The sequence below is a fragment of the Manis pentadactyla genome, chromosome 4 (assembly GCF_030020395.1).
Source record: "Manis pentadactyla isolate mManPen7 chromosome 4, mManPen7.hap1, whole genome shotgun sequence".
Taxonomy (NCBI): domain Eukaryota; kingdom Metazoa; phylum Chordata; class Mammalia; order Pholidota; family Manidae; genus Manis; species Manis pentadactyla.
In genome coordinates this window covers 158,019,964-158,046,676 of record NC_080022.1, presented here as the reverse complement: position 1 = coordinate 158,046,676, position 26,713 = coordinate 158,019,964, and the positions used below count along the sequence as shown (strand labels likewise).

Sequence of the window (26,713 nt, the reverse complement as noted above, 5' to 3'; positions counted from 1 at the left end):
TTTTAAAAACTAGTATTATTATAACAATGATTTGTAACTGTACTTTTTACTTCCCACACTATTTAAGAGGTAAATACATTTAAAGAAAGAAAACAGCAGTTGCTAGTATAAAAGCTAGTATCACTGTAATGGTATGTAACTCCAAATTTTTTTAACATAGTTTAAGAGATGAATACATTTAAAAGAATTATGTTTTGGGGGACTCTATGTATAAACATGTAATTTTGTGACAACAGCTGAAAGAGGTGAGGATGAACTATAAAGGAGCAGTTTTTTAATGCTACTGAAGTTAAGCTGGTATAAATTCAAACGAAAATGTTACAAGTTTAGCAATGCTAAACATAATTCCCATGGTTACCACAAAGAAAATAGCTATATAATATACATTGAAGGAAATGAGAAAGGAATTTAAACATTTCACTACAGAAACAGAAAATCAACTAATCACAAGACAGAATGCTGGAAATATAGAAAAGCTATAAGGCATACAGAAAGCAAATAGCATGACAGAAGTAAGAACTCAGTATCAGTAATTAGTTTAAATGTAAATGAATCAAACTCCAAAACAAACATAGAAATTGGCAGAATGGATAAAAGCACATGATTCAAATATACACTGTCTAGAGGTGCACTTGTAATCCAACAACACCAACAGGTTGAAAGTGAAAAGATGGAAAAAAATAATCTATGTGAAGAGTAACCAAAGGAGAACACAGGTGCCTGTGTTAGTACCAGACAAAGTAGACTTTAAATTAAAAGGTCACAAGAGACAAAGAAGGACAATATTAATAAAACGTTCAATACAGAAAGAAGACATACTTAGGCATCTAGTGAAGACCATCAAAAATATGAAGTGAACAGTGACAGAACTGGAAGAAGAAACAGACAGTTCTATAATAATAATTGGAGAATAGAACAGCCAGACAATGGAAAACAGGGACTTACGCAGATTATTTGTTCATAGCAGCATCATAGATGAAAAGCGGAAGCAACTCAAAGTGTCCATCAAGTGGATGAATGGATAAGCAAAATTGGTAAATAAAATGGAATCTTATTTAGTCTTATAAAGGAAAGATTCTGCAATGTGTTACCACATGGATGAACCTTGAGGACATTATGCTGAGTGAAATAAGCCAATCACAAGAAGAAAACACTGAATGATTCCACTTATATGAGGTTAGAGTAGTCAAAATAATGGGAAGTATAATGGCAGTTGTCTGGCTGAGGGGATGGGAAAAGGCAGTTATTGTTTGAAGCACGTGGAGTTTTTGTTCGGGATGATGAAAAAGTTCTGGAAATGGTTAGTGGCGATGGTTGCACAACATCGTTAATATACTTAACACCAATGCATTGTACATTTAAAAATGGTTAAAATGGTAAGTTTACAAGTTGAGAAGAGTTATGGTGATAGTTTTACAATAACGTGAGTGTATTTAATACCACTGAACTGTACACTTAAAATGGTTAAGATGGCAAATGTTAATGCATGTGTATTTTACCACAATACTTACTAAAAATTATGGAACACCCACAAGATATAGAAATTATGTCATAGACATAGTTTTATTGACACAGAAAGGTATCCATAACATATTATGGAATAATGCTAGTAGTAGTATGCTAGTACATATAATAGGATCCCATTTATGAAAATTTACTAATAGATGTCTGTATGTGGTATATGCATAGAGAGAGATTTGGAAAGATCCTTATTAAAATAGTGAAGTGGTCCTTTGAGGTGATGTCAACTTTTTATAATTCTCTGTAGGGCAGTTTTTATTTTGTGGAGTAGAAAGGGTTTAGGAATACTTAAAAGTCAAATCACTGGGAGACAGGACTAGAATGTCATTATAATGAAATAACCATAAGCTTAATCAAAATTAGAACTCATTTGAAGAAAAGCTGTTTAACAGAAAGGCATGGTTAGTGTAAAGCGTAGGAAAATGAAGCTTTAGGAGCCAGACGCTGGGACTGTCCAACTCATGCATTGTGGGTAGGTGTTTGGGGGGCACTAGGTATGCCTAGAGCTCTCTGGCAGATGTTGCCCTCTTGTGGCTCATCAAGCTAACCTCTTGATCCAATTCCATGTTCACCAACTTTTGTGCCTCTTAAATGTGTCTATAGGGTGAGAATGACCTGGTTTTCCAATCATCTTAACAGTTGTGTGTCTCAAAGTATATTAGTAAGTTGCTGTTCTGGTTTATATGTTGGGCTCTGTGCTTGGTTAATGAGAGTCTACATGAGAGAAGTGGGTCCTGCATAATCTATTGCTGTGGAAAAAATTTAAAAAAGAACTTTTTTACTTAAACAAAAACAATAATGATTTATTATCTCTAACAGTTTGTGTGTGTCAGGAATTTGGAAGTGGCTCAGCCAAGTAGTTGAGGCTCAGGGTCTCTCGTGAGGCTGCATTTTGATGCATTTCCAAATTGGCTCACTCACATAACTAGAAAATTGGTCTTGGTCTCTGTCTAGGGACCTCAGTTCCTTTCCACAGACGTCTCCCATTGAGTGTCCTCAGCACATGGCAGTTGGCTCCCTGAGAGTGAGCAATCCAAGGGACCAAGGCAAAAGTTGCAGTGCTGTTACGATGTAGCTCCAGAAGTCACAAACTGTCATATATGCTATATTCTGTTGGTCACACAGGGCAAGTCCTGATTCAGAATAAGATGGGACTACACAAAAACATGAATACCAGGAGGTGAGGCTCACTGGGGGCCATGTTGGAGAGACTGGCTACCACATCAAGTGGCCATCCCTCGCACACCTGTACCTCACTGGGTGCCTTTCACTCAAACTAAAACAGTATACTGTAGCTTTTACATCTGTCATCACATTTTATCTTCATCACAGCCCTGCCAGTAAGGAGAGCAAAGAGAAATGGGGATCACCCTCAGGACACATTTGTTTCTCAGACGTGGATTGATTGGAATTAGACTATTCATGATGAGGAAAATGTCAAGATCCTGTGCTGTGCTTTGTGAGATTTGTGCTAAAATCACCTTTTTTACTGAAACTGAATGCTGGAAAAAAAGAATATACTTTCCTCAGTATTAAGAGAATATAAAAAATTATTCAAAATGAGCTGATTTTAATAAGATCAGAAAAATGAAAGCAGACAACCTTGATGGGGAAATTCACATTTTCTGTTAACCAACTTAGAAGCCAAATAAGCATTATAGTCTCATGGTTATAGGTTATATATCAATAAACCATCATATTTACAGTAGAATCTCATAGGGAAGCTTTGTTGAAGTCAGCTTGTGTCAATTTTATGATGATAAGATGTCAAAGTATAAACCAATAAGAACAATCTTCACTTCAGCCTGGCTTACCCCCAGCATCTTCAAGATGCATGACTTATAAATATTCTCCCACTTTTATCTTTTTCTATAAAACCAGATAAAATGGTAAGCTGAGTGTTTTATATTTTAATGACTTAGGCCTGTGGCACAAAGTTCCTCAGTCTTTAGCGATTCCTGTTACTCAAAAATGTGGATTTTCATTTCAACCTTGTCTCTAATCAAGGCTGAATTTAAAGATCCCGAAACAATCTGACCGTGCTTCAACCACAATGACCCGCTCAGAGTCAGTAGTAGAATGTTGGATAGAGTAAGGGTCTGTGCCTGGCAGTATGTGAAAGGGAAAGTAAGATGACCGTGTCTTTCTTGTCCAAAATGCTCATCCAAATTGGAAAGTCACTCGTCAAATCAAGAAAGAACTGGAGTCCAGATGATTAGGATAGCTGAGAGGAGAGGATCGTGAGAAAAACATACATTGTGTAACACCCACCTACTGGGCAGTGGTATCCAAATGAAGAAACCAAGGCTCAGGCAAGTCATGTAACTTGTCCAAGATGCTCAGCCAGTCATTTGTGGTTAAAACCAATGACTAACTCTACATTCCTTCTACAATTCTACACTCACTCCTGGGCCATGAATGTGAGAATTTCTGGTTTGAGAAAGCTGATTTTTACCCAAGGGTCAACCAAACCACCGACGAAACCTGGAAAAGGCTGGAGCTCTATTTTTTTTACCTGTGTACAGTGTGGTTCCAACCAAATTGGGACAACTTTGTACCTTGTAACTTATTAAAACTGGGACTAACACAGCGTGATTAATTTGAGTAGCTTTGCTTAGTAGGATATTTGGGGATATTTCCTTCTTTGGATGAGTTTCTGAAAATTCTTAGGATCTGGGGAGAGTGAGGAAGGGTCTGGAGCCTTCCTTAAACATGAGGAAATCCTCATTTTTTGCTAAAAATGTGGCCAAAGCTTGGGTGGCATCAACTCCACAAAGACAAATTGGGTTTCCTTTTAGTTACTGCTTGAGAGTCTCTGAAGGATTCTGGCTGTATGCCAGGATGTTTAATAGGAAGCTCCTTCCTTTGTGACATCACCAGGCAGGTAGCTAAGGGGGCTACTTGAGATACTCTTAGAACAACATCCACTTATGTGGGAGTGCAAAGACAGCAGCTTTTAAAGTGGAGGGTAAATAGGTTTCATTAGGATCCTCAATACAAGCCAGCCGTGAAAATATGGGATCTACACAGAGTAGCAGAGCCTATCAGATGGTCAAGATGAACAAGACTGGGTCCAAGGTAGTGCTTTCAGCACAGAAAGGGTCTCAGATTACTAACACAACCCCTCAGCGGGGACATTGGTACATTCTTGCCTCAAGCCAGCCAAGCGCTACAGTCTCCCTGAGCCCATCGTCCCATCGAAGAGCCGACCCTGGGCATCCTATCACTCCCAATTTGGTGTCAGAATATTCTCAACCTGTCTCCCCCGAGTCAGGGCCCAGCTTCTCTGCACCATCCATCCCTAAGGGAACTGAAGCCCGATCAAAATCAAAAGTATACCGCCATCCTTCTCTTGCAAGGAAGGTCCAGCAAACTCAGACATCAGCTTCTCACGCCACCCAGATGCCAGGGAATGTCAGTCCATCCAGACACGAATCAACACAAAGGGGGGTTGAGAGCAAGTCAGGGTGTGATAGCAGTAATCGCTACTCATTAACCACAGATAGGAAATCTCGCCGGTTGAGTTTTATAGACCAGAAGGATAATTTACAGATCTTAGAAGAAGATCCACCCTCCAAAGTCCAGTATCCACAAGGGGTCAGAGTTCCATACAGGCCTTTGGTTTGCCCAAAGGATAAAGCAGTTCAAACTGAGCCCATCCGAAAGAGTTCAAGAGCAAGTCCGGGTGTTGAGATGACATCTGCTGCTGAGATGAGATCTCCAACGAGACCCTCTAGCCCAAAACATGCCAGCAGCCACATCTCTGCCAACTGTCAGAGAGCCCGGAGAAGGATCCCCGGTCAAGAGTCTGAAATGGGTCATCACAGCTCAGGGAATACCGAACCCAAGGCACTGCATAGGAAAATGAACTTGGAATCCCTCAGACTCTCTGTCCTTAAAGATTTGGATGGTGAACACCAAGTTTGTGTTCGTCCAGGGCCAGAGTGTATCTGCAAGCCGTCTGCCTACACGGAAACCAAGCCCTCCTCAGAGATCTTAGTGTCATCAGAAGTGGAGTCCAGCATGAAGTCCTCAATCCGAGGAGACAGCGAGGTGGGCCGCAGGGTCACCATCTCCCCAAGGGGACAGTCAGTACAGTCAGTTCACCGTGTGACATTTCGAGCAGTGCCTGAGAGGCCCCACAGATCTGCGTTTGTCATGCCAGAGCCCATCTATAAACAGCCCGCCCAAAGACCCTCAGAAGGTGCCTACGTGTCCCCAGGACCTACACTTAGGTATCCAGAACCCTCCCAAAAGCCCTCTCTCCGTGCAGAACTGGAACTGACCCCTCGGCCCTTACCCCCTCGGTCCTTACCGAAGTATGGGCCCGACTCCTCGTGGTGGGCCTTACTCAGTCTTGATGCTGAAACGTGCCACAGCCGGCCAACAGCACCTGATTTCAAGCCTAAGTGTCCTCCTGCCTTAGACCTTTTATCGCCCTCTTTTGAAATGGACTCAGGCCTTTTCTGTAAAGATCAGATGTTCCAGAGAGAGAAGGCAAGTCCATCACTGCCACCAGCACCAGCACCAAAGGAGTCTCCAAACCGGGCACCACTGAGGGAAGTGCCACAGGCCCCCAAGCACGCCTCCGAAAAACCCATTCAAAGGTTTAGTGCTTTCATCTTGGGTATGTGAAGAAGCGGACTGCCCAGGTGCAGCCCCGATTTAGTGAGATGGGACACTGGGGTGGGCAGGAAAGGCCTCCTTTCTGTTTTGGGCCTTAGAGCTGCCCTCCTGCCAGTGCCAAAGGTAGTCCCATCCTTGAGCTCATTGCTCCATTCTTCTTTGCCAGCTTCCCTGAGCTCCACGCTAATGACACTGCTGATGATGCTCGGGCCAGCATCAGGCATTAGACTCTTCAGGCAATGCTGCTTAGCCTTTCAATGGAAGGTAGTAGAGAGTGGTGTGCAGGATGGGAAACTGCTTCCTGAGAGTGGAGATGAAGATCTGAGCTGGGGCGGGGCTGCGAAGGGCTAGTAAAGGGAATAAGGTCCTCAGGAAATATTCTGGCCACAGAGTGGAAGATGAACATAGATACACTGGGACTTAGACTTCCAAGAGGGGAAAGGCATTGACAGTGGCACAAAGAGGGGTGGGAAAAAGGGAGGGAGGAGTGGGAATATGACATTTAGTCTTACGCTGGAGGAGCTTCTTGGAGAGGATTCAGGGCGGAGGGCACCTTTGGGTGGAGAAATGTAGAGCTAGAAAGGGACATGTTGAGTACTGGGGAGAGGGGATGTGCATCCCACAGAAGAGTCAAAAGCAACTCTCTTACTTTCAGATGTCTCTGAGGAAATGCACAATCATGTCATCTGGTGGCTAAAAGGTCTGTGCTTTTCCCTCCTGGGGGTCCACCTGGGAGGTTTGGGAGGCAGGAGGACAATTGGGCGGGTGGATTCTGTGTATGTGCAGACCTGGGTCTTTTATGACAGTACTTGCTAGGTTTTGACTTGAAGCAGAGGAACTCCTCATCTTGCCTATAATTTCACCATTAGAGTCGTTTGTTTAGGACTTGGAATCGGTTTCATTTTCAAGAGCCTCTTTTCAGTGGGAAGTAGTCACTGCTAGAATGGAGAACAATTTAAGCCCGTGGCCTTCCAGCTTAGCTGGTCTTTACCTATCATGTGATTTAAAAAACAAAGAAAAGCCACCAAAACAAACTACCTGCTTCACAGTCTTCCTCAGGGCTAACCCCACACTAATGCAGGTTGAGGCATCTCTTCATGTGTCTCCCTGGTTCCTCAGAGCCCCCCTCAAGCCCTATCCCAGGACCTGCTGCCCAGGCAGGATCCAGGGATGTCTGGGTCTCTGCCCTGAAGCCGTCAGTGGGTCAGGCTGCCAACGCTAGAGTGCTTAAGAGAAGTGTCCCCAGGGCCTGGTGACGCCCTCCCTGACCCATTGTGCTCCTGACCCTTCTGGTGGCAGGGGAGGTAGGGACCATCCCTCATGTAGTGAATCTTACTGGCAAGGAGTTCCTGCCTTAAGCACCATGGCCCCACATATACTGCGGTGAGGAAGTTCCTGGAGGGCAGAGCCCTGGGAACGCAATCCAGTCTCAGCCAGTGTAAGCCCTCTGAGTGATGGGCAGCAAAGGCAGAGAAGGGCAGCGCTGCCCCTCAGAAGGAGCAAAGCTCCAAGAAGTGGAGGTTCAGTAGATACAGACTCTGGGGTTATACTGTTGGGTTTGGGCTCTGTGCCCACTATTTTCTGACTGTGACCTTGGGTAAATGAGTTTACCTCTCCAGTCATTAGTTTTCTCATCTGTTAAGGCCACAATGGCTTCCTCTTATGGTTCTTGTGAGGACTAACCAAGCTGCTGGATGTAGATCACTTATCCCAGTGCCTAGTGACAGCGAGCACTCAGCAAATGCTGGCTGTTGTTACTTGGGCCACTTGCCCTAGGAAGGAATTTGGGCCAGGTCCACTGGACATCTTTAGTAAAATTCTCTTTTTCCCCTCCTATTGGCACCCTGTGAATTCCTTTTGCTGCCCCCTGGGAATGCCTGGCTTCTACTTCTCCATTATGACAGATGAGGAGGTAAGAACGCCCCTGGGAAGGTACTGCCCGTGTTCCTGTGCTCCCCTTACCCCAGTCCCTCTCTTACTCTGTTGGAAGCAGGTGTGGAGAGAGACACAACTACTCCCTATGGTTGGGCAGGTTGTTCCCTGCACAAGAGCACCTGGCAGAGGGCAAGCAGGGGCTCAAAGCTAGCCTGTGTTCCACTTGCCAAGCTATACATCTGTAGGGCTGTGTCTGCCCACAGGGGATCTGCACCAAGGTGCTATATAAGCCAGCTGCAGCCCTAGAGAGAAAGTGTAGAGAACTTTTGGCAGATGATGAATCTTGCCAAGTGCTCTGTGGGAAGGTTGTCTGGGAAGCCACAGGATTGACTAGTCCCTATTTGGCTCCCGTGTCTCCAGCCTAGGGGACTCCAGAAAGGGTATACTTTTCTGGGTTACACATTATTTGAGTCCTCAACTTGGAAAGGTACATTGTGAACTTGGCAGCCCTATGTCCTCAATTTGGCAAAGAGTGTCCTGGTTTCACAGTGCATTGTTCCCATAAGTACTTGAGTTCTTCTTGGCTCACGTTTGATAAGATAGTCTGCGTTCTTCCTGCCTTCATTTTTTTCTTGCCATGTCTCTTTTCTTCCCCAAAGCCTAGTATATCCTCCAATGGGTCTCCTTCATGGGCTAGTCCAGCATGGACAGTTGAGTACAGATGGAAAACAAGAGGGGTGGATGGCAGGACAGCCTGAGTTCAGATACCAAAACAGCTGAAGGGGAGAGGCCAGAGCACCTGCCACCTGCTCTGTCATGGCTTCTTATCCAGCCTTGTGCTCTGAGCTCAGCTTGGGTGGGAGCAGCTGCTGCTAGGGATTATCTCCATGCAAAACAGTAAGTCCTTCTCTCCTTCCTTCCTCCCTCTCTCCCTTCCTCCCATAAGCAATTTTCATTAGCACTCTGCTAGGCCCTGTTGGGGAAAGCATTGAAGCCTCACAGCACGCAAATTCTTTGGCCTTGAGAAATTTACCATGTGGAAGGGAAGATAACACATGGACAGGAAATACTAAACAATATGAAATAGTCTCCCCTCAAATGTCCAAATGATTGGGACACGTTGAGTGAGTGCTCTTGGAGGTCTTAGGAGAGAGGGAGTCAGCGGAGGGTTGGAGAGGGGTGGTCAGTTACACCCTCCCTCCCAAAGCCAGGGGAGCATCTTAACAGCTAGCCTCTTGCTCCCCCCTTGATGCAAATCTATACCTTTGAGAAGGGGTTAGTATTTCCCCTCCTTCAGGATGTGATATTTTTGATTGAGCAAGTTCCTCCCTGTTCTCTCCCACCCTCACCCCCTTTCTTTGTGCTTCTTGTTTGAGTTTAGGACGTCAAAAGCCTTGGCAGCAGGGTGGCTCCTTCCCAAAGGAGCTCTTATGCTGTCTCTGTAATTGCAGCTCTCCAGCCCTGTTCAGCAGCAGAGCTGCTCCACAGAAGCCCGGAAGAGAAGACAGGCAGCTGGGCCTGCTGGGGAAATGGGATGGCATGGAGGTGGGCCGGGTAGTCCTGGCCAAGCACGAGAGCACTAGGCCCTCCTCAGCCTGTCCCCCAGGCTGCATGGCCCACAGGTGGTTGCAGAATGGAGACCATGGTGCTGGTGCCCAAGGCCTTTGGTTCCTCTGCTCTGGGAATGGATGAGTGTAGAGTCGGTCCAGAGTCCATCCCTGGCAGGAATTCTCTGGTGTTCCAGCCGCGCAGTGCCTGGCTTATGTTTGTTGTTGAGCTTCACGAGTGTCAGGGTCCTGCCAAGAGCTCCTTAAGGCTTCTTTGTCTAAGGAGCGGGGTGGACAGATGCGTCTCATCCCTGGATTGGGACATTAGGGGCTGGATCCTCCTCAGAGTGGATTATGCTGGACTGACAGAAGCATTCTTGATAGGCTTATTTTTTTTTTTGTATCAAAGCTAGCAGGTCAACAGGCAGGTCCTGAGGTTTCCCTGTGGGGTCAGCAGGGCCTGCCTTCTCACACATCCTGGGGAATTCCCTGGAATAAAGCAGCTCTTGATGGGAGGGGCTGCCATGCTCCTGATGGATGGGGCTGTCCTGGCCCTAAGATCCTATGTCCTTAAGACCCCTAACCTACCCACCCTTGGTCGTGACTTCTCAGGCTATCAGCAGACAAGGTGGTTTACTCCCTGGCATCTCTATCAATTATTCAAGAAGCCAACTCTGGAAAACAGGCCAGGAAGCAGAGATGCCATCTCAGTCATGCCTTGGGAGACTTGAGCATCCTTAGTGTGATGTGTCATTGGCCCCTGGGGGCTGGTATGCCTAGCCTTCTGTTGGCTCCTGAGCCACTGGGAAGTTTTCCTCAGGTAGACTTGTTTGGCAGAAACCCAGAGCCTAGAAGAAACACAGGGAGGCTCTGCGTTCACGGGGATGTGAAGAGAATCCCGGGGTATGGGCTGTCGGAAAGGAACCCTAGAACCATCTTTCCACTCCCTCATTTTCTTCTACTTGGTGTGGAGGCTTCTTGAGAGGAAGGGAATTGCTGCAGGTGTGGAGCAGAGCTGCTGAAAGTGGGGCAGGGCACCTCAGGAGGCTTCTCACAGCAGCCTGACCCTCGCCACCCAGGGTCTTTTCCTGTCAGATGGTGCCTTGTGCATTTCCAGATCAGGATGGGAGGCTGATGGCCTCTGGCCCAGACTTGCTATTTTGGGGACCAGCTCGGTTGACTAACTCAGTGGGGTTTATCCTGAATGTTCTCAGTTTTAGTATTGGAAGTCCTGCGTCCTGGGAACCCCCCCAGTCGTGGGCAAACTAGGACAATTGGGCACCGCAGGACAGGCTGTGGAGCTACTGCTCAGCAAGAGCCACTGGAAGCACAGGGCAGGGATGATGTCCCACCTTCACGTTGAGGCCTGGGGGGTTTCTCTCTCTCTCTTTGCCTACAGCAGGCAACGCTGTGCCTCCCTCTAAGGCATGACGGCACAAATGAGGCCAGAATCCCTTAGCTTTTTGTTCTGCCCACAGTGATCCCACATGGGAAGAATCTACCACATCCATTTTGAACTATCGGATGTTTTTCCAGAAACTACTTGGTTCCCTACCAGGAACCCACCTCCAATGTTACATCTGACTGTCTGAGTGACTCGGCAGTGTTTGAAATGGGTTTTTCAGTGGGGAGGAGGAACAGTGAGCTTGGGTCGACTAGGAAGCTTGGCTTCAGGGGGCAGGGGCACACTTGGATGAGAAAGAAAAGTGTGTGACACAGAGGCCACCCTGACTACGCAGCCAGTGGTAGGCTGTCCCAAGTGACAGAAATGACCACGTCCCTTCACCCTCTTCTCAGCTGCCTTTGGCCCAGCTGTCACAAGGGGAGAGTTAAGACACAGCTGTGCCTTGGGGGCTGAACGAGGCCCTGGAGGAGGGGGACAGAATGTGAGGCATTCCTGAGAGAAGCTCAGGCTCTGAACTGCAGGTGGGGGCCTGGGCCAGCCACAGTCCCTTCCTTGGTGTGCCCACCACAGGCCAAGTCATTTAGCTCCAGGAGTCTCCACGGTGGCTGTTCTTGGGAATTAAGCCAAGACCTGTTTTCTAGAGATGAAATGGCTTCCAGCTGGAGAAACATGGTCACAGCACGGGCACTCGAGTGTCACTTACTACTTTAAGGCTCTTTGCCCATCCCTCTACACCCATTACACATAACATGCCTAGTCCTTTGGAGGGGAGGCATTTGAAATAGTCACAGCTGACAGCTGTGATTTCGTGTTGATAATTTTCTTGTTTAGCTGAGATAATAGTTACCACTCAGATTACCACCCATTCAGACTTTAGTGAATCTTCATCACAACCCTATGAGGTAGACATTTTTCTCCCTATTTCACAGATGAAGAAACTGAAGCTCCAGAGCTGGCTCCTCAAAACTGGGAGCACTTTAGGGGCCAGCCTTCTGTAGGGGTTGATATGCAGTGAAGAAACCCTTCTGCCTATAGCCACATATTCCTGGAACATAAGTTCTCGATATCTCAGCAGCACCTTTAGATATCAAAAATTATGCAGGTAAAGGATTTAGTGTGGGTAAAGTTTGTACCTTTGCATGTAAACTCTGAGGCTGGGAGGTGGGTATGTGCTTGTAAACAGCGAGAATGAAGGGCACGTTATGGGTGAACCAAGCCCAGAACCTTGAGGCCTGCTGTGCTCCAGAATCAGTGGGAAACGAATCAGTGAATCCTTTCAGTCGGTCCGTATTGATCAGACATCTCCTGGGGGCAGAAGCCTGGTCACCCAGGCACACATCATATTTACATGTTTGTTGAACTGGAAGTGAGTAGAGGTTAAAATAGAAGACACACTCCCTGTCCTTGAGGGGCTTGTGGTAAATTTGGAGGAGAAAAGTATACAGATGGGCCACTTGTAGGAGTGTGGCCATCAAAGGACAAAGTCCAGTGAAATGAGTCAGCAAAGCTTCTAGCATGGAAGCACATGGAAGATAAAGTCCCCGGGGACATAAATTTTGGCCTGGTATAATGAAGACCTTGGTAACTCACTGCCCAAAGACTGAAGGGCAGTTGTTAGAGTCAGTGAGATTTTGGCTACAGGAGGTGTTCAAGCAGAGGCTGAAGAGGTGGGGTGGGTAGGGGTGCACTTAAAGGCAGGCATTCCCCAGTGGGTAGTGGCATTAGGACGAATATAAGTCCCTTCCGTCCCTGAGCTCCTGTGCCCTGCCCTGCTGTGGAGATGGTGCTGCAAGGGCCCTCTGGCTGGCTTCTAGCACCCTGCCAGCTCTAGAACTGCACCTCACTGCAGCTGTTGTGCAGATGCCAGGAAACGCAGTGCTCTAGCCTTACCACCCATATCTCAGCCTGCCTCAGGATCATGGGACTCTGAGGAACAGCAGGGAGAGGGATGAGGCTTAGGGTATTTTGGTTTCTTCCCTCTGCAGACCTTGCGGGACAGACTGGCTGAGGTTTCCTTGAAGGACACAATCCACTGATAGCCCTTTGGCCCAACCAGGGCTCTCTGAATGTATCACGAGTGTCTCATCACCTCTGGGGAGGGGACATACAATTAGTTCTCATACCACTTAAGGGAAACTCTGCTACCAGGAGGCAAAAGCGGCTTTTGCTAGTCATGGAGATCTGAGCTCCTGATTTCCTGTGGTAATCACTCTTTATTCTTGGCCTTGTATCTGGGCCCAGCTTGGCTCAAGTCCAGCATCCTTGTCACACAACTTTCACCCATGGGTAGGTAGTAAAGATCAGTGGCAGGGGCCAGGAGTTTTACCATACAGATCACGTTGGCCTGGCCTAAGCAAAGGATGGCAGGCTGGAGCTGTCGTCGCGGACCTGAGTTACCCATTAGAGTCACCCTTCATGCCAAAGTAAGCACCACTGCTCAGACAGTTGGCTTGAATAGCCCACTGCAGCAGGCCTGGGAAACTAGTGTGGTCAAGGACATCAATGCCTGGTAGGATGTTGAATTTTAAAGGAGAGCCAGAGCTCTCAGAGCTGAGGGGCACTGAGGCCAGGCTTGCCAGGCCACCAGCTGGCTAGAGGTGGGGAAGAGCACTCAGTGGTCAGTGGTCACACAAGGGCTGCTGTGACTTGGCCCCGCTTCTGATCAGGCGTAGAGTACCTGCACCAAAACAGAACAGGAGAGCTAGAGCTGGGGGCAGTCTAGTCTTCTCTTGCAGTGGGGGAAACAAAGGCCCAGGGAGGGAAGGGACTTTGGGGGCAGTGAGATAATCACCAAGCTGTCATGGGAACCCACGCCCAGGCCAAGATCCCTGCTGAACGCTGCCGAGTCACTGTACAGGACTTGTGCAGGCAGAATGGCTCAAAGTCTGTCTGAGGCTTTCGGTTTGCCCATCATGCCTCATGCTGGGCCTGTGATGAAGTGATTGCAAAGACATTGTGACCATCAAGACCCCAAGATTCTTGACTTTGAAATAAGTTCCATGGTTCCAGGACTCTGTTGGGGCCTCACTTTCATCAAAGCAAGCTGGCACCAGTATGCTTCAGGACACTGGGACTCTCTGGGGCCTGGGCAATTGGTGTCCTTTATGTCTTTGCTCCCCTGAGTAGAGCTTCAGATCTGCTCATGTACCTCAGTCCTTTCCCGGGAGTCTCTGTGTACGTTCAGAGGTTCCCTCTTGTTGGAGCCAAGCTGCTGGCTGGTATTCAAGTTTAATTCCCTCATTTTTGGGTCTGGAAGCTGAGGCCCAGAGAGGTGACGTGAGTTCAAGGTCACCCAGCTAGAAAGGCATCTCCTCAGTTTTCTAGCTCGTGAATGCCTGTGAGTTCTTTAGGCAGTGACCCCCCTTTTGTCCTCCAGTCCGACTGTGCCAAATGCCCAATAACATCTCCAGTAGCGGCCCTGGGTTTTCTGAGCCTTTCTCATCTGCCCTACCCGGGCCCCGCTCCCTCCCGCCACTGAGTTCTAACTTGATCCCAACCATGACCACCGAGTCACAGATCCAACTAAGGGTAGGCAAACCTCTGGCACTTCCACCAATAGGGCCATGCCTATAGGGGCCTTAGTTTTGTCCCAAGCATCAGCCTGCCCTGGGAGAAGGCTCTTGGGAGTCAGGGAGGGGCTTGCTTTTGGAACCTTCCACAGAAGCCTGACCAGCTGAGACCTGTAATACAGCTCAGGAAATCCCCACCAACACCCCACCCCCTAAGCATCTACTTCCCTCTGGCGGCTGCTGACCCTCCTGAGCCTCCAATCCTCTGAAGCTGCTGGGGCATCAGTCACCACAGCACCTCATCTGCTTGCCCAGCATAGCCCATTGTCATGCTTGGGTTGGCCTCTCCCGAAGCCCTCCCCACTTTCCTCAGCTCCAGGCAAGGCAGCACTGCCCAGTAAAGCCCACCCAGCCTCTCCCAACAGATGATCCCTGGATAATTTATGCAGCAAATCCTTTTTAATCTTTAACCTGGGGTGCTGCCCAAAGTGTTCACAGCAGCCTGGGTAGAAGTGGAGAATGTCGCACATTCCAGCTTAGGGGGTGTGGAGCGTACGGACAGTGAGGAACTTGGGCGTCAGTCCGCTTCACGTAAACCTTGCGGTATCTCGGGGGGTAACTAATGCTTTGTCTTCTTCTCTTGGGGCAAACCCTGGCTCCTCCCAAAGGCTTCTGCTCCTGGGGATGCCAGGTGGGCCCTTCCTTTCTGGGGGGGACTGCCTGAAGCCCCCACGGTGATGGCGCTGCCTGAAGAGTGACCCGTGCAGCCCTGTACTGAGCGCCTCTCCACCCTCTGCGCGTGGGGTCTCGGGCTGCCAGGCCCACCCCTACGAGGCCCGCACCCGCGCCCCGCCCGGCCTAGGTGTAGGCCCCGCCCCCGGCCTGTCCTCCCTCAGGCGGCGGGGCCGGCGGTCGCGCGAGGTCGGCGCGCAGCTGCTGTTGCGACCGCTCGGGCGCTGTCCAGGCGGAGCCAGTCCGGCCAGGGCTGCAGCCATGGTAAGGCGGGCGCGCGGCAGGGCTGGGCCGGCAGGGCCGGTGGCGGCGTAGTCCCAGCGGTGCGGGGCGGGAGGCGCTGTCGCTGGCCGCGGGCACAGGCAGGCGCAGCTGGCGGACGGTGCCGCGTCGCCGCTCCCAAGTTTCTCCCTCTGATCCGAGCGGCGGCGGAGCCGCTCCCGACCCCCGGGGTGCTGCCGGCGTTCTTGGGGGCGAAGGAGCGGGACCATGCTGGGGGGCCGGGGGCGCCGGTCGAGACATGCACGTTGGTCCCGGGAATGCTCGTCAGCGGTGAACCTAGCGGAGGGTCCCCGCCCTTGCTTGGCCCAGCAGTACCTTGGTGACCCCTCCTCACCGGGCCACCGTGGGCTCAGGGACCAGAACCAACTTCCTTTGGAAAACACACAGAGCGGGCCCACCACACTTGCCTACCCAAGAGGGATGGTGAGACGCTTGGGCCTTCCCTCCCACAGCCTGGCAGAGGGCAGCTCCTAGGCCCTTCCCACAGCCCAGGAAGCCCACTCCACCATCCTAGCCGCTGGGATCAGCCGTATCCCTCTGCCTCTGAGTTACGAACCATGTGGAAGCTTCCTTCTGCTGCACCCTACATCACCCCTCCCAACCCAGGTTCCTCTGCAGTGGTAGGAGCTCATTCCTGCCACCTGCCTGTAGTGGGAGAAGGAACAGCCCCAGCCAGCCTCCCTGCAGGTCCCTGGGTAGGTTTTGATGTTTGGCTGTGAGAGTGCCAGCTCTCCTGCCATCCTTGCCAGAGCTTCCGCAACACATTATGCCACGTATCAGGGTCTCCAGGCCCCATGCCAGCCGCTCCTCCCCATCCGGAAGCCCAAAAGATTTTGCCCTCTGCATTGGGAAGCACAGGCAGTTTATAGTAGGAGGAGAACAGTGACCAGCCTCTGGGGCAGGATGTTGGCTGTGGGCAGCCTCCAGGTCTGGAAAGGCCAACCTTTTGGGCTGTTGTCTCTTAAGCTATTTCCAGGCTGAGGCCCAAGTCTTGGTGACCCTGGGACCTTCCCCAAAGGGGGGTTCCTGGGAGAGGCCAAGTGGTGCTTGTCTTTATCCATGTCCCCCTCCTTCTCCCCACATGGGAATGGACAGACTGATTGTTTCAGGGATGGAAGCCTGGAGAGCACCGATTTCTCCAGTGCCAAGCCCGGCAAGGGCCAAGAGGGGCTTTTTCTGCCACACACTAAGTTCAGTTCAGCCGAGGTCTTGGTGCTTTCAGCTTGGCTGAGGCCACCCTGTTCCTCTGTAACTAAAGACGCTCCACCACCACCAGAGTCCTCAGCCTCAGGCCCCTGCCCTCAAGCCAGCCTGTCCCTTCGGCTGACTGGTTCATGTCAAGCCAGACTCCTCTATGAGGGTGGTCTCCTTGTGAAAGGAGATCAGTGTCCCACATTGTTTGTAGATCAGTGGGCAGAGCTCTCCAGCCCAAAAGCCCCAGTGATGCTCAGTTCCATGCAAAAAGAATGATGGGCCAACATTAATAACCATCCTGTGACTTAAGACGCACCTTCTCAAGTTCAAAGTTGCTTGAAGTATTTGTCATCTTGGAGTACTTTCTCTGCCCAGCCTTCCTGGAAGGCAAGGAAGGGCCATTCCCAATTGGACATTAGACCCTAAAATTAAGACCCTATTCAAAGTCACAAGGGGTGTTCCTGGCCAAACCAGAAGCACTGGCCTCCTGACTCCTAGTCAAGTGCTCCATCTGCACACTCCCAGCCAGGCTTCTTGATTTGTCATCTAACCAGCAACTCTGGAGCCCCCAGGATGCCAGCCTCCTGTCAGCCTGAACTCATGCCCTTCAGAGACCAGTTCCTTCATGAAGTTTCTGGGAGTGATGGGGTGATTTAAGTCATACAGGTCCCCATGAGTCAGAGGTCAGGTGTCCTAGGTTGGGTAGAGTCTCTCTGTGGCTTGGGTTGTCTGCAGGGAAGTCTAGGGGCAGATTTCTGAAGATAGCGGGGTTCTCTTCTGGGAGAATGCAAGGGCATTTGGAAAGAAGAGTGGGGCATTTCAGGGGAATGTATATCCAGGGGTTTTTAGAACGTCCCACCCTTCTTCAGAACTGCTTAAAGTTAAGGTGCAAAAGATTGGAATCTTCGGGAGTGGAGTCTCCTAGGTGGCTGTCCCCGTGTACTGATGGGCCAGGTCACCTTGGGGATAGCTCATGACCCTCTGACAGGCCTTGGTGTCCTTGAGGATTAAGAGGAGAGGCCAAGTGGATCAACATCCTGTACTGCAGACGGATCAGGGGCGCTGGTGCTGTGCCCACCCAGGTAGGCAGCAGCTGGCATCATGGAGCAGCCGTTCCGAGGAACGGGGGACTGCAGAGAAACCAGGTGATCCTGCTGCTGCTGAGCTGTCCTTAGAGGGTGGGAGCCCAGGAAGGGGAGGCGGAGGAGCTGAGGAAGGACATTCCACAGGGCTTTTGGCTCCTGGCAGACACTGGGGTGGAGGGCAGGGTGTCAAATAGAAGGGAAAGGAGCAAGCCAGGAAGCGGGATTACAAGAGCATCAAGATGAGGCTGTTTCTGTGTGTCAGGAACTTTGCCTGGGAGATAAAATTAGACCTCGAGCTTGCTGACAGGGAGTCTGGAGCATGGGACGTGGACTGTTCACTGGGATGGCAAGGCAGTTCTGTCCCTGCGGACAGGACTGAAGCTTGGGTGAGGGGCTGCTCTGGGAGATGGGCGGACCTGACCTGTCTTCCCCCTGCCTTGGCTGCGCTTGGGACTCAAAGTCAGAAAATGATTTGGTCACCGGCAGAGCTGGGGGAGGGGAAGGGCAGACAGGAGGTGAGGACCCCGGTATCCTGACTCCTTGTCCAGAGCCCCTGTGGGCCCATTCGTGCTTTGTGCTGATGACCGGCCAGGGCTGGAGGGGAGAAAGGAGCTGGGTCCTTGGTTGCTCTGCTGGGAGAATGTGGGAGCTAGGGGCCTCCCTCGCTGCCTTCCCTTTCCCCCTCCCTGCGGCACCTCTGCTCAGTCCCTGGGGAAACCAAGCAGAGCACAGTCCTCTCCCCACCCTACCCTGCATCTGACCCCAGACCAACTGCTGGGTCACTGTGGGGTTGTGCAGAGGGGCAGGATTTCCTGGAATTCCCCAGACTTTTAGCTGCCAGAAAACAAGACCTGCTGTTTTCCCTTCCGTGTTGCCATATAACCAGTCATCCAAGCGGGGACACCTTTGAGAGTGAGAAGGGCACAATAAGTCATTATGCTACACTAAGAAACTGGGATATATGGTCACCCCATTGTACCCCATAAATATTATGGGTGAGAAAATCCTGTTCAGCCAGGCTTGCCTCAGGATGGCCTCTTCTGGTACTAAGCCCCCACATGCTGGTTCAGATTTCAGGCTAAAGGGCCTGTGTTCTTCCCCTCTGTTCAGGTGAGCCCTGGAAACTATGGCTGTAAGCAGAGTGGGGACTGAGAAGCGGCAGCCTAGAAGTAACTTTTAAGGGACTTCTCCCTCTGGCCTCCCTATCTTAATTGCATCCCTGTGGCATAAACCTGGCAACGTGCATGTCTGCCTCCCTCAGTTCTTCCCTTGTAAAATGGGGACCTGCAGGAAGGCTGTGGTCATATTCCTCCCACCCCGACCTTGGCCAGAACTCCACAGTAGCTGGAGTAGCCCCCCATGGCTTGGCCAATCCCCAGAGGGTGAGTCAACCTCTGAAGCCTGTCCTTGTTCATTGTCTGGGGGTGGCATGTGGATATTGTGAGGCAGAGCTGAGCCCAGCACTGCCAGGCACTCCACAAAGGGGTCTGGCCTCCAAAGGAGAGAAGCTTTAGGATCTAGAGCTGACGGTGAGACTGGGGGAAATGGCCTCTCTTCCAAGCTGGAGATAGAGTGGAACTGGTCTCTATTGGAGCCAGCCATTCTCTGCCTAACACCCCTGTGGTTTGCAGTTCAGGCCCTATACTGTGGGGTAAAGCCTAGCTCCAGGCACAGGTGGCAAGGAGTAGCTGAGGGGTGCTTCCCCCTATGTGTCCCTCACAGTTGGGGGCTGTCTGCAGCTCTGGAGGCCCGGTGTCCTCCCATAGTCCTTTACCTGGTCCCTCTCAGCCTCCCTTTCCGCACACTCAGAACCCACTGCAGGCTTCCCTTTCTCTTCTGGGGCCCAGACTCAGGCTCCGGTGTGCCCGGGCGTCTGGAATGAGGCCGGTCGGGTCAGCTATGCTGAGCCCGAGCAGCGAGCCCTGAGCCCCGGGGAGTGCAGTGTGCACCTCAGTCCCAGAACTTACCAACCTGCAGGGCCCGCAGAGCCCCCTGCTGGCTCTCGATTTACCTGGACTGGCAACTCCCCTTTCCCCCCTCTGTTCCCTCCTGCCCCCTGCCCCCTGCCCCACTCTGACTTTGTACTCTCCTTGAATCATGAGCCACATTCTGCTCAGCTCTAGTGCCTCTGTCTGCTCCCCCTATTCAATCTGACTTCCTGGCCTTGAGGCAGTCCCTGGCCCCTGGGCTGGCCAGACCCCCAGGAAGGGCTGCCTCAACAAATACCCTGTTGAGAGGGAGCACCAGGACTGGAGCTGCTCAGTTCCCACAAGCAAGTGCCAGGGCTCTGGGGACTGCCCAGGCTGCTCCTGCACGCTGGGCCTGTCCTGGCAGCTCAGACTGGGGAGGCGGGAACAGCTGAGGGAGGGTGATGAGCACTTCCTCTGGCTTGGGGGCTAGTGCCCTTTCCTTCCCTCCTAACCACAGGTGCTCTCCTCTCTCTCCCTTTTGCCTTCTCTGGTCTTCCTCCTTCATTCCTGTCATCTGCCCACCTACCCCACCCAACCCTCCAAACCCCCAGATCAAACGCTTCCTAGAGGACTCGGATGATACAGAACTGAACAAGTTTGTGAAGGATTACCCAGGAGGCAAGACCTGCCACCAACCAGAGGCCAGGCCCCAAATCCTGGAGCCAAAGCCCCAGGCCCTGGACCTCTGCCAGGATGACCTGGAGTTCACACCGCCCTCGTGGCCCCAGACCTCTGCCAGCCAGCAGTACTTCTCTGCCTCAGCCCCTCTCAGCCCCTCAGCCCGGCCCCGCAGCCCGTGGGGCAAGCTTGATCCCTATGACTCCTCTGAGGTAGAGCCTCCAACCCTGCCTTTGCCTCTCAGTGGGAGGGAGCTGAGAGAGAGAGAGAGAGAGAGAGAGAGAGAGAGAGTGTGTGTGTGTGTGTGTGTGTGTGTGTGTGCGCGTGCGCACATGTGTGGATGTTGAGCGGGGGCCTCTTTCTGTCCTGGGTTGGCCCCAGCTCTGTGATGCCAGGTGCACTGGAAACCTGACATATCATCAGGGACTGAAGCGCAGCTGGTGGCCCCAGAAAGGGCCTCAAAGGAGTCTGGCACTATTCTCTAAGGCTGGGGCAGAGATACAGGAGGGAGGCCCTTGGGTCCTGGGGTTCTTCCTGCCTCTCGCCATCATATACTTTGCTTTTCGTCCACTAGGATGACAAGGAGTATGTGGGCTTTGCCACGCTCCCCAATCAAGTCCACCGAAAGTCCGTGAAGAAGGGCTTTGACTTCACCCTCATGGTGGCAGGTAGAGCACGGGCAGGGCCAGACTGGGCAGGGGCTATTTCAGGGGCTGATGGTTAGTGTGTGGGGAGGGCTATGGATAGGGAAGGGGAAAGTAGGAAGCAGCTGTGCTTTTTTGCAAAAGAGCCAGGAGCCATGGGGTACAGGGAGGTGAAGTGGTACAAGGAGCACTTGACCAGCAGTTTTCTAGTATTTGCAGTTTTCTTTGTGACCTTGGGTAATCTCTTACCTCTCCTGGCCTCATTCAAGTGAGAAGACTGGACAAGCTGTTATGAACTCTGCTTACTTCCAGCTCTTTCTGGGTTTGGTTAATCTCCTCCTAATTAGATCTAAGAAAGCAGCTCCCAACCACGCCTTAGTCCAGTGGGGTTGCTTCTCGTCTGCAGATATTACCCTCTGATGGTGCTTCTGTCCTCTCTTCCCTTTCAGGAGAGTCTGGTCTAGGGAAATCTACTCTGGTCAATAGCCTCTTCCTCACTGATCTGTACCAGGACCGGAAACTCCTCAATGCTGAAGGTAAGGGAGGAGGAACATGAAGACGGGCCAGCTGGCCAACCTGACTTGGGAAACCAAACTCACTCCAGAGTCGGGGGATGGGGCCTTCCCCAGCATGCAGGAAACCATGGCTTCCCAGAGAGACGGACAGCATCTCTCTGCAGGCCTTTCCAGCCTGGCAGCCCACCAGCCAGCTCCCTAAAGATTTGGGTGCTGAAGCAGGCCAGGGGAAGGGACCAGAATTCTGTCCTCTGAGTGAGTCTCCGACCCCCAAAGGATTCCAGGAATCCAAGAAAAGAGCCGGGAGCAGAGAAGAGGCTGGGGCCAGAGCCAACAGCCACCGGCATTTCCTGTGTTGGGAAATGTTCTCCTTGCTGGTTCCCAGAGAAAAGGCCCCCCAGCAGCCTGAGGGTGGGAAGAGGGGCAGTGTGGAAGAGGCAGTCTGGGCAGGAAAGCTGGTTGGGGTGGGAGGTTTGCCCTGACTGGGCAGGTCCTTGCCCTTGCCCTGGCCCTGGCCTCAGTTTCCCCCTTCTCCAGAGCGGATCATGCAAACTGCGGAGATCACTAAACATGCAGTGGACATAGAAGAGAAGGGTGTGAGGCTGCGGCTCACCATTGTGGACACACCAGGTTTTGGGGATGCAGTCAACAACACAGAGTGGTATGTCTGACCAAGCACAACCCTAGCTGCTCCCTCCCCCCATTTCATACACACACGTAGGTGCACAGACATGCCCAAAATTGTTAGCAGGTAGAGGCTTGTGACCTTGAGCATGCCACTGCCCCCTAGGAGAAAGCTGTCTCCTCTGTAAAATTAGAGGGAAAGGATTGGAATAGATGATGTCTAATGTCCCTTATGATTCTACAATAAGGGTAAAGACACAAGCTAAGAAGAGCCTCAGAAAAGCAAACACATGTGAACACTGATAGCACAGGGCCTGACATCTACTAGGTGCTCAATAAAGGTCACCCTCTAGGCTACCTGTCAAAAGAAAAGGTGGCTGTGCCACACACCTCCCTCCACCCCCACCCCCCATCATCCCTGGCTTGTTTTTCTTTCCCAAGATCTTGGGGGTTCTTAGATAATGGCCAGACCTGGGTGAGTAGATGAGGAGACAAGATGCCACCTTTGACGAAATTAGGGTGGTGCTAAAACCCTCAGCCTTAGGAGTTCAGATCTTGATTCAGCATGAGTAACTGTGTGATCTCGCAAATGACTGCATCCTGGCCCCTACCACCTCACCTAGTTGATCTGAACAATCACCAGAATGATGCGTGTGAAATCAAAGAGTAAAGGGCTCTTGACATTACACTCATGAATTTTAAGATGACAGTTGCAGGCCAGTGCAAAACAAAAATGTAGGGCTCTTATTCAAAATCATTAAGAATTCCAAGATAGCCCCAGTAGAGAATCAAACCAAGTGTGGGCCCTTCTAAGTATGGGGCCCTGGGTGACCACAGAGGTCATGTGCCCATGAAGCTGACCATGGGTAATTCCCTCACAGACTAATCAGACCCTTACACACTTTTCTGTGCTCTGAATCCCCATCACATGCTTCATCATTACAGCACAAGCCTTTGAGCTCAGCACACCGGTTCATCTTCAACTTCGTCATCTGAGCCTTAAGGGAAGGGCCATTTCTTACATTCTTGGCAGGGGTAGCTGTGCCAGTACTAGCGCTGTGCTAGTACATGGTACATGGTCTCCATAAATCCTCCTGGTGGGTTGAGGTGGCCTCCATGTCATCATCACCCTTCTTGCTCTAGAAAGATGTCTAGTGAACTGGGCTTGCTTTGAAACTCTAGCCCCAGCCAAGCACCTGGTTCCTACCATAGCAAATACCACCCCCTTCTTCATTCTTCCTTCCTCTTACCTGCCATAATAATAATAATAATAATAATAATTTCATTTGCTGGGCACCTCATAGCTTATAGTGCACCTCCACATATATTCATTCAGTCGACCAGCAGGAATTTATTGAGCACATATTAGGGGGTCCATCCTGTGCTGGACATTTTCAGGGATGTAAAACAAGTATGAATGATCCTTGTTTCCAAGAGGCTTACAGTCTGTGGCACAAGGGTGAGGAAGTGGGGGGCAGGAGTTCTCTAACGTGTCAATCAGGTTACAAGTCAGCAAATAGGACAGGCAGCGCAGTAGCAAGCATACTCTGCTGGGAGTCAGAAGTCCAGGGACTTGGGTGGGTAGAGAATTGGTTAGGCAAAATGATCTGGATTATGTCTCTTAGCTCCTGTGGGTTTAGTTTCTTCATGTTTAAAATGAGACTAATGATGCTCATAATGTCCACCTATTCTGGCACCTGTCAGTGAAGATTAAACTAGAAACCAGAAGAGCACAGGACTTCAGACTTGATGTTCTTTTGTGTGTGTGTGTGTGTGTGTGTGTGTGTGTCTCGAAGAGAAGGGGAGAGCAGTGTGCATTAGTGTGGTGAAAGGGGCCTTCATGGAAGAGGTGGTTCTTGGATGTGGTTTGAGAGGTGGAATGGGTTTGGACAGCTGGAGAGGGTGGACTCACATGAACGAAAGTTCTGAGGCTGTACCGTGAACCTGGCTTCGGGCTGCCTCAGCTTCCATTTGGTATTCGCCTGCAGGCACCATGATATTATTGCTTTTTTGGTCACTTGGGCCCTTTCCCCCTCATCAAACTAGTTTACATGGAACTCTGCCTGTGTGCTTGGTCTGATTTTCTATCGGGACATGTGAGATGCACCCCTGTCCCACCCAGGCACCTCCTTGAAGATGTAGTAAAGTAAGCTGGGGAATAACAAAGTCTTGGAAACGCTGCTCAGGCATGGGCTACCCTGCAGTCCCAGAGCTCGCTAGGCAGCCCCCACTCCCACAGTTACTGTGCTTGTCTGTCCCTGCTGCAGCTGGAAGCCTGTGGCAGAATACATCGACCAGCAGTTTGAGCAGTATTTCCGAGATGAGAGTGGCCTGAACCGCAAGAACATCCAAGACAACAGGGTGCACTGCTGCCTGTACTTCATCTCGCCCTTCGGCCACGGGTAAAGCTCGGAGCCTGAGGCTCCTGACACCACCGTGTGCCGCCAAGGGAACAGGCTGAGACACCCGGGGAGGGCTGCCACTAGCAGGCGGTCACAGATCCCTGTTCCCCAGGCTCCGGCCGTTGGATGTTGAATTCATGAAGGCCCTGCATCAGCGGGTCAACATCGTGCCTATCTTGGCAAAGGCGGACACACTGACACCTCCAGAAGTGGAGCACAAGAAACACAAAGTGAGGGAAGCTGGTGGGGGGAGGGGAGCAGGTGGGCTTCTGGAAAAATGGGGTCCCCAGAGCTGTGGGCCCCTCCTGTGTTTGCCAGATCCGAGAGGAGATTGAGCACTTTGGAATCAAGGTCTACCAGTTTCCAGACTGTGACTCTGATGAGGATGAGGACTTCAAATTACAGGACCAAGCCCTGAAGGTGGGGCCACCCTGGGGCACCCCTTTCCCAACTTGTTTCCTTCGAGCAGAAGAGGGAAGCAGAATTCTATGGAAGGGTAGGTTATTGGGGTGGGACAGGACCCCGGTTCCCCAGAGTGAAGCAAAGAAGACGAAGATACGGCAGAAAGGCACAGGTGAGAATGGGGCTGTTGACAGGCACCCCTACCTCCTTCCAGGAAAGCATCCCATTTGCTGTAATTGGCAGCAACACTGTAGTGGAGGCCCGAGGGCGGCGGGTTCGAGGCCGGCTCTACCCCTGGGGCATCGTGGAAGGTAAAGCACCCAGCTTGTGACCAAGGTATCTCCTTGCCCTCAGTGGCTCTCCCTTACCCATGCCCTTGTCTGACTAGTAGCCTTGCTACACAGTTGAAAACCCAGGGCACTGCGACTTTGTGAAGCTGAGGACAATGCTGGTGCGCACTCACATGCAGGACCTGAAGGACGTGACGCGGGAGACACATTATGAGAACTACCGGGCACAGTGCATCCAGAGCATGACCCGCCTTGTGGCGAAAGAACGGAATCGCAAGTATGGCCAGAAGCTGAGATATAGCTGGGGGTGGGGGGGATCCCAAGCACAGCCCTGGGTGGTGAGACCAAGCCCTTACTTTGTTCTTCTGCTGGCCCTGGGCTCAATCCAAACAGGTTCTGGGGTCCCTCTAGCCTTAACAACCCCCCTTTCCCCTTCCCCTCAGCAAACTGACTCGAGAGAGTGGTACTGACTTCCCCATCCCTGCTGTCCCAGCAGGGACAGATCCAGAAACAGAGAGGCTGATCCAAGAGAAAGATGAGGAGGTGAGAGCAATGAGGGGATGGTAGGGGTTGGCAGCCTAGAAGATCCCCTGCTTGATCATAAACCTCGGTATCTCTTGGTTTGGGCCCTGGCCTTGGTGCATATGCAGGTCTTGGATTGGTGGGTTAGTGGTTCTACCCAGGGTCTCCAACCCACCTCAGGGCTACCAAGGCCCTGGCTCAAGGGATTCGAGTGTAGGGGCACTTCCCTGACACTACAGGACTCTGAAGGCCCCATTTTGATGCATGTGCCTGTTCCAGCTGCGGCGGATGCAGGAGATGCTGCGCAAAATCCAAAGACAGATGAAGAAGACCCATTAGCTGGCTCTCAGCCCTGGGTACTTACATGTCCTTCTCTCCGTCCTGCCTAAGCCAGCCCCTGCCAGCTCCTGCCACGCTCAGGCCCCTCACGCTACTTGCCACTTCGTCGCATTTCCCTGCTGCCTCCCCAGAGACTCGGAGGAAATAAAGTTTAACAAATCTCTAGGTGGTTTTTGGTGTCACTGTCTGTATGTTTACTACCTCCTGGAGACCGAGGAGATCCTAGGACCCAGTTTTGAAGGGCTGCTGGTTTCTGTGTTTTTAGTAGGGAAGGGCGAGTGGGGAGTGATTTCCCCTCCCATGACAGGGTTCCGTCCCTGCCTGGAATCCAGCCTGGCTCTCCACCTTGTTGACCGTGTATCTCCTGTCCATGTTATCTGGGGCCTGAGGCTCTCTCCATCTTCCCCACGTACAGTACTTTCAGATCTACAAAAGTTGTGGATCTGATATGTAACCTTGGGAAAATAAGGCTTCAACTGCCTGCAGCCCCCTGACTTCCCATTTCAGTTGAGGGACCGGACACGCAGGATTAAGCTCTGCACTCTAGGGAGCTTGTGATAGAGCACTCAGCAAACGCTGAAACTCCTGTAAGCAGCAAACCCTATAGGGAG

General features: G+C 51.2%; 1 protein-coding gene across 4 annotated transcripts; it reads left to right on the top strand.

Annotated features, from left to right (window-relative positions):
- Positions 1 to 4,554: 4,554 nt before the first annotated feature.
- Positions 4,555 to 26,267, top strand: LOC130683552 (septin-4). 4 transcript variants are annotated; one of them, XM_057501296.1, is made up of 14 exons: positions 4,555 to 6,148; positions 6,803 to 6,847; positions 8,052 to 8,059; positions 20,298 to 20,576; positions 20,939 to 21,032; positions 21,458 to 21,544; positions 22,061 to 22,184; positions 24,415 to 24,549; positions 24,662 to 24,779; positions 24,868 to 24,969; positions 25,166 to 25,262; positions 25,356 to 25,518; positions 25,685 to 25,784; positions 26,043 to 26,267. In XM_057501296.1, the coding sequence occupies exons 1-14, from the start codon at positions 4,570 to 4,572 to the stop codon at positions 26,100 to 26,102; spliced, it is 2,991 nt and encodes a 996-aa protein (XP_057357279.1). In that variant the 5' UTR covers positions 4,555 to 4,569; the 3' UTR covers positions 26,103 to 26,267. The 4 variants fall into 4 exon arrangements, with proteins under 4 accessions (XP_057357279.1, XP_057357282.1, XP_057357281.1 ...); XM_057501299.1 differs by lacking the exons at positions 4,555 to 6,148; positions 6,803 to 6,847; positions 8,052 to 8,059 and adding an exon at positions 15,237 to 15,479; XM_057501297.1 differs by lacking the exons at positions 4,555 to 6,148; positions 6,803 to 6,847; positions 8,052 to 8,059 and adding an exon at positions 15,328 to 15,479 and having other exon boundaries at positions 25,735 to 25,784.
- Positions 26,268 to 26,713: the final 446 nt, after the last annotated feature.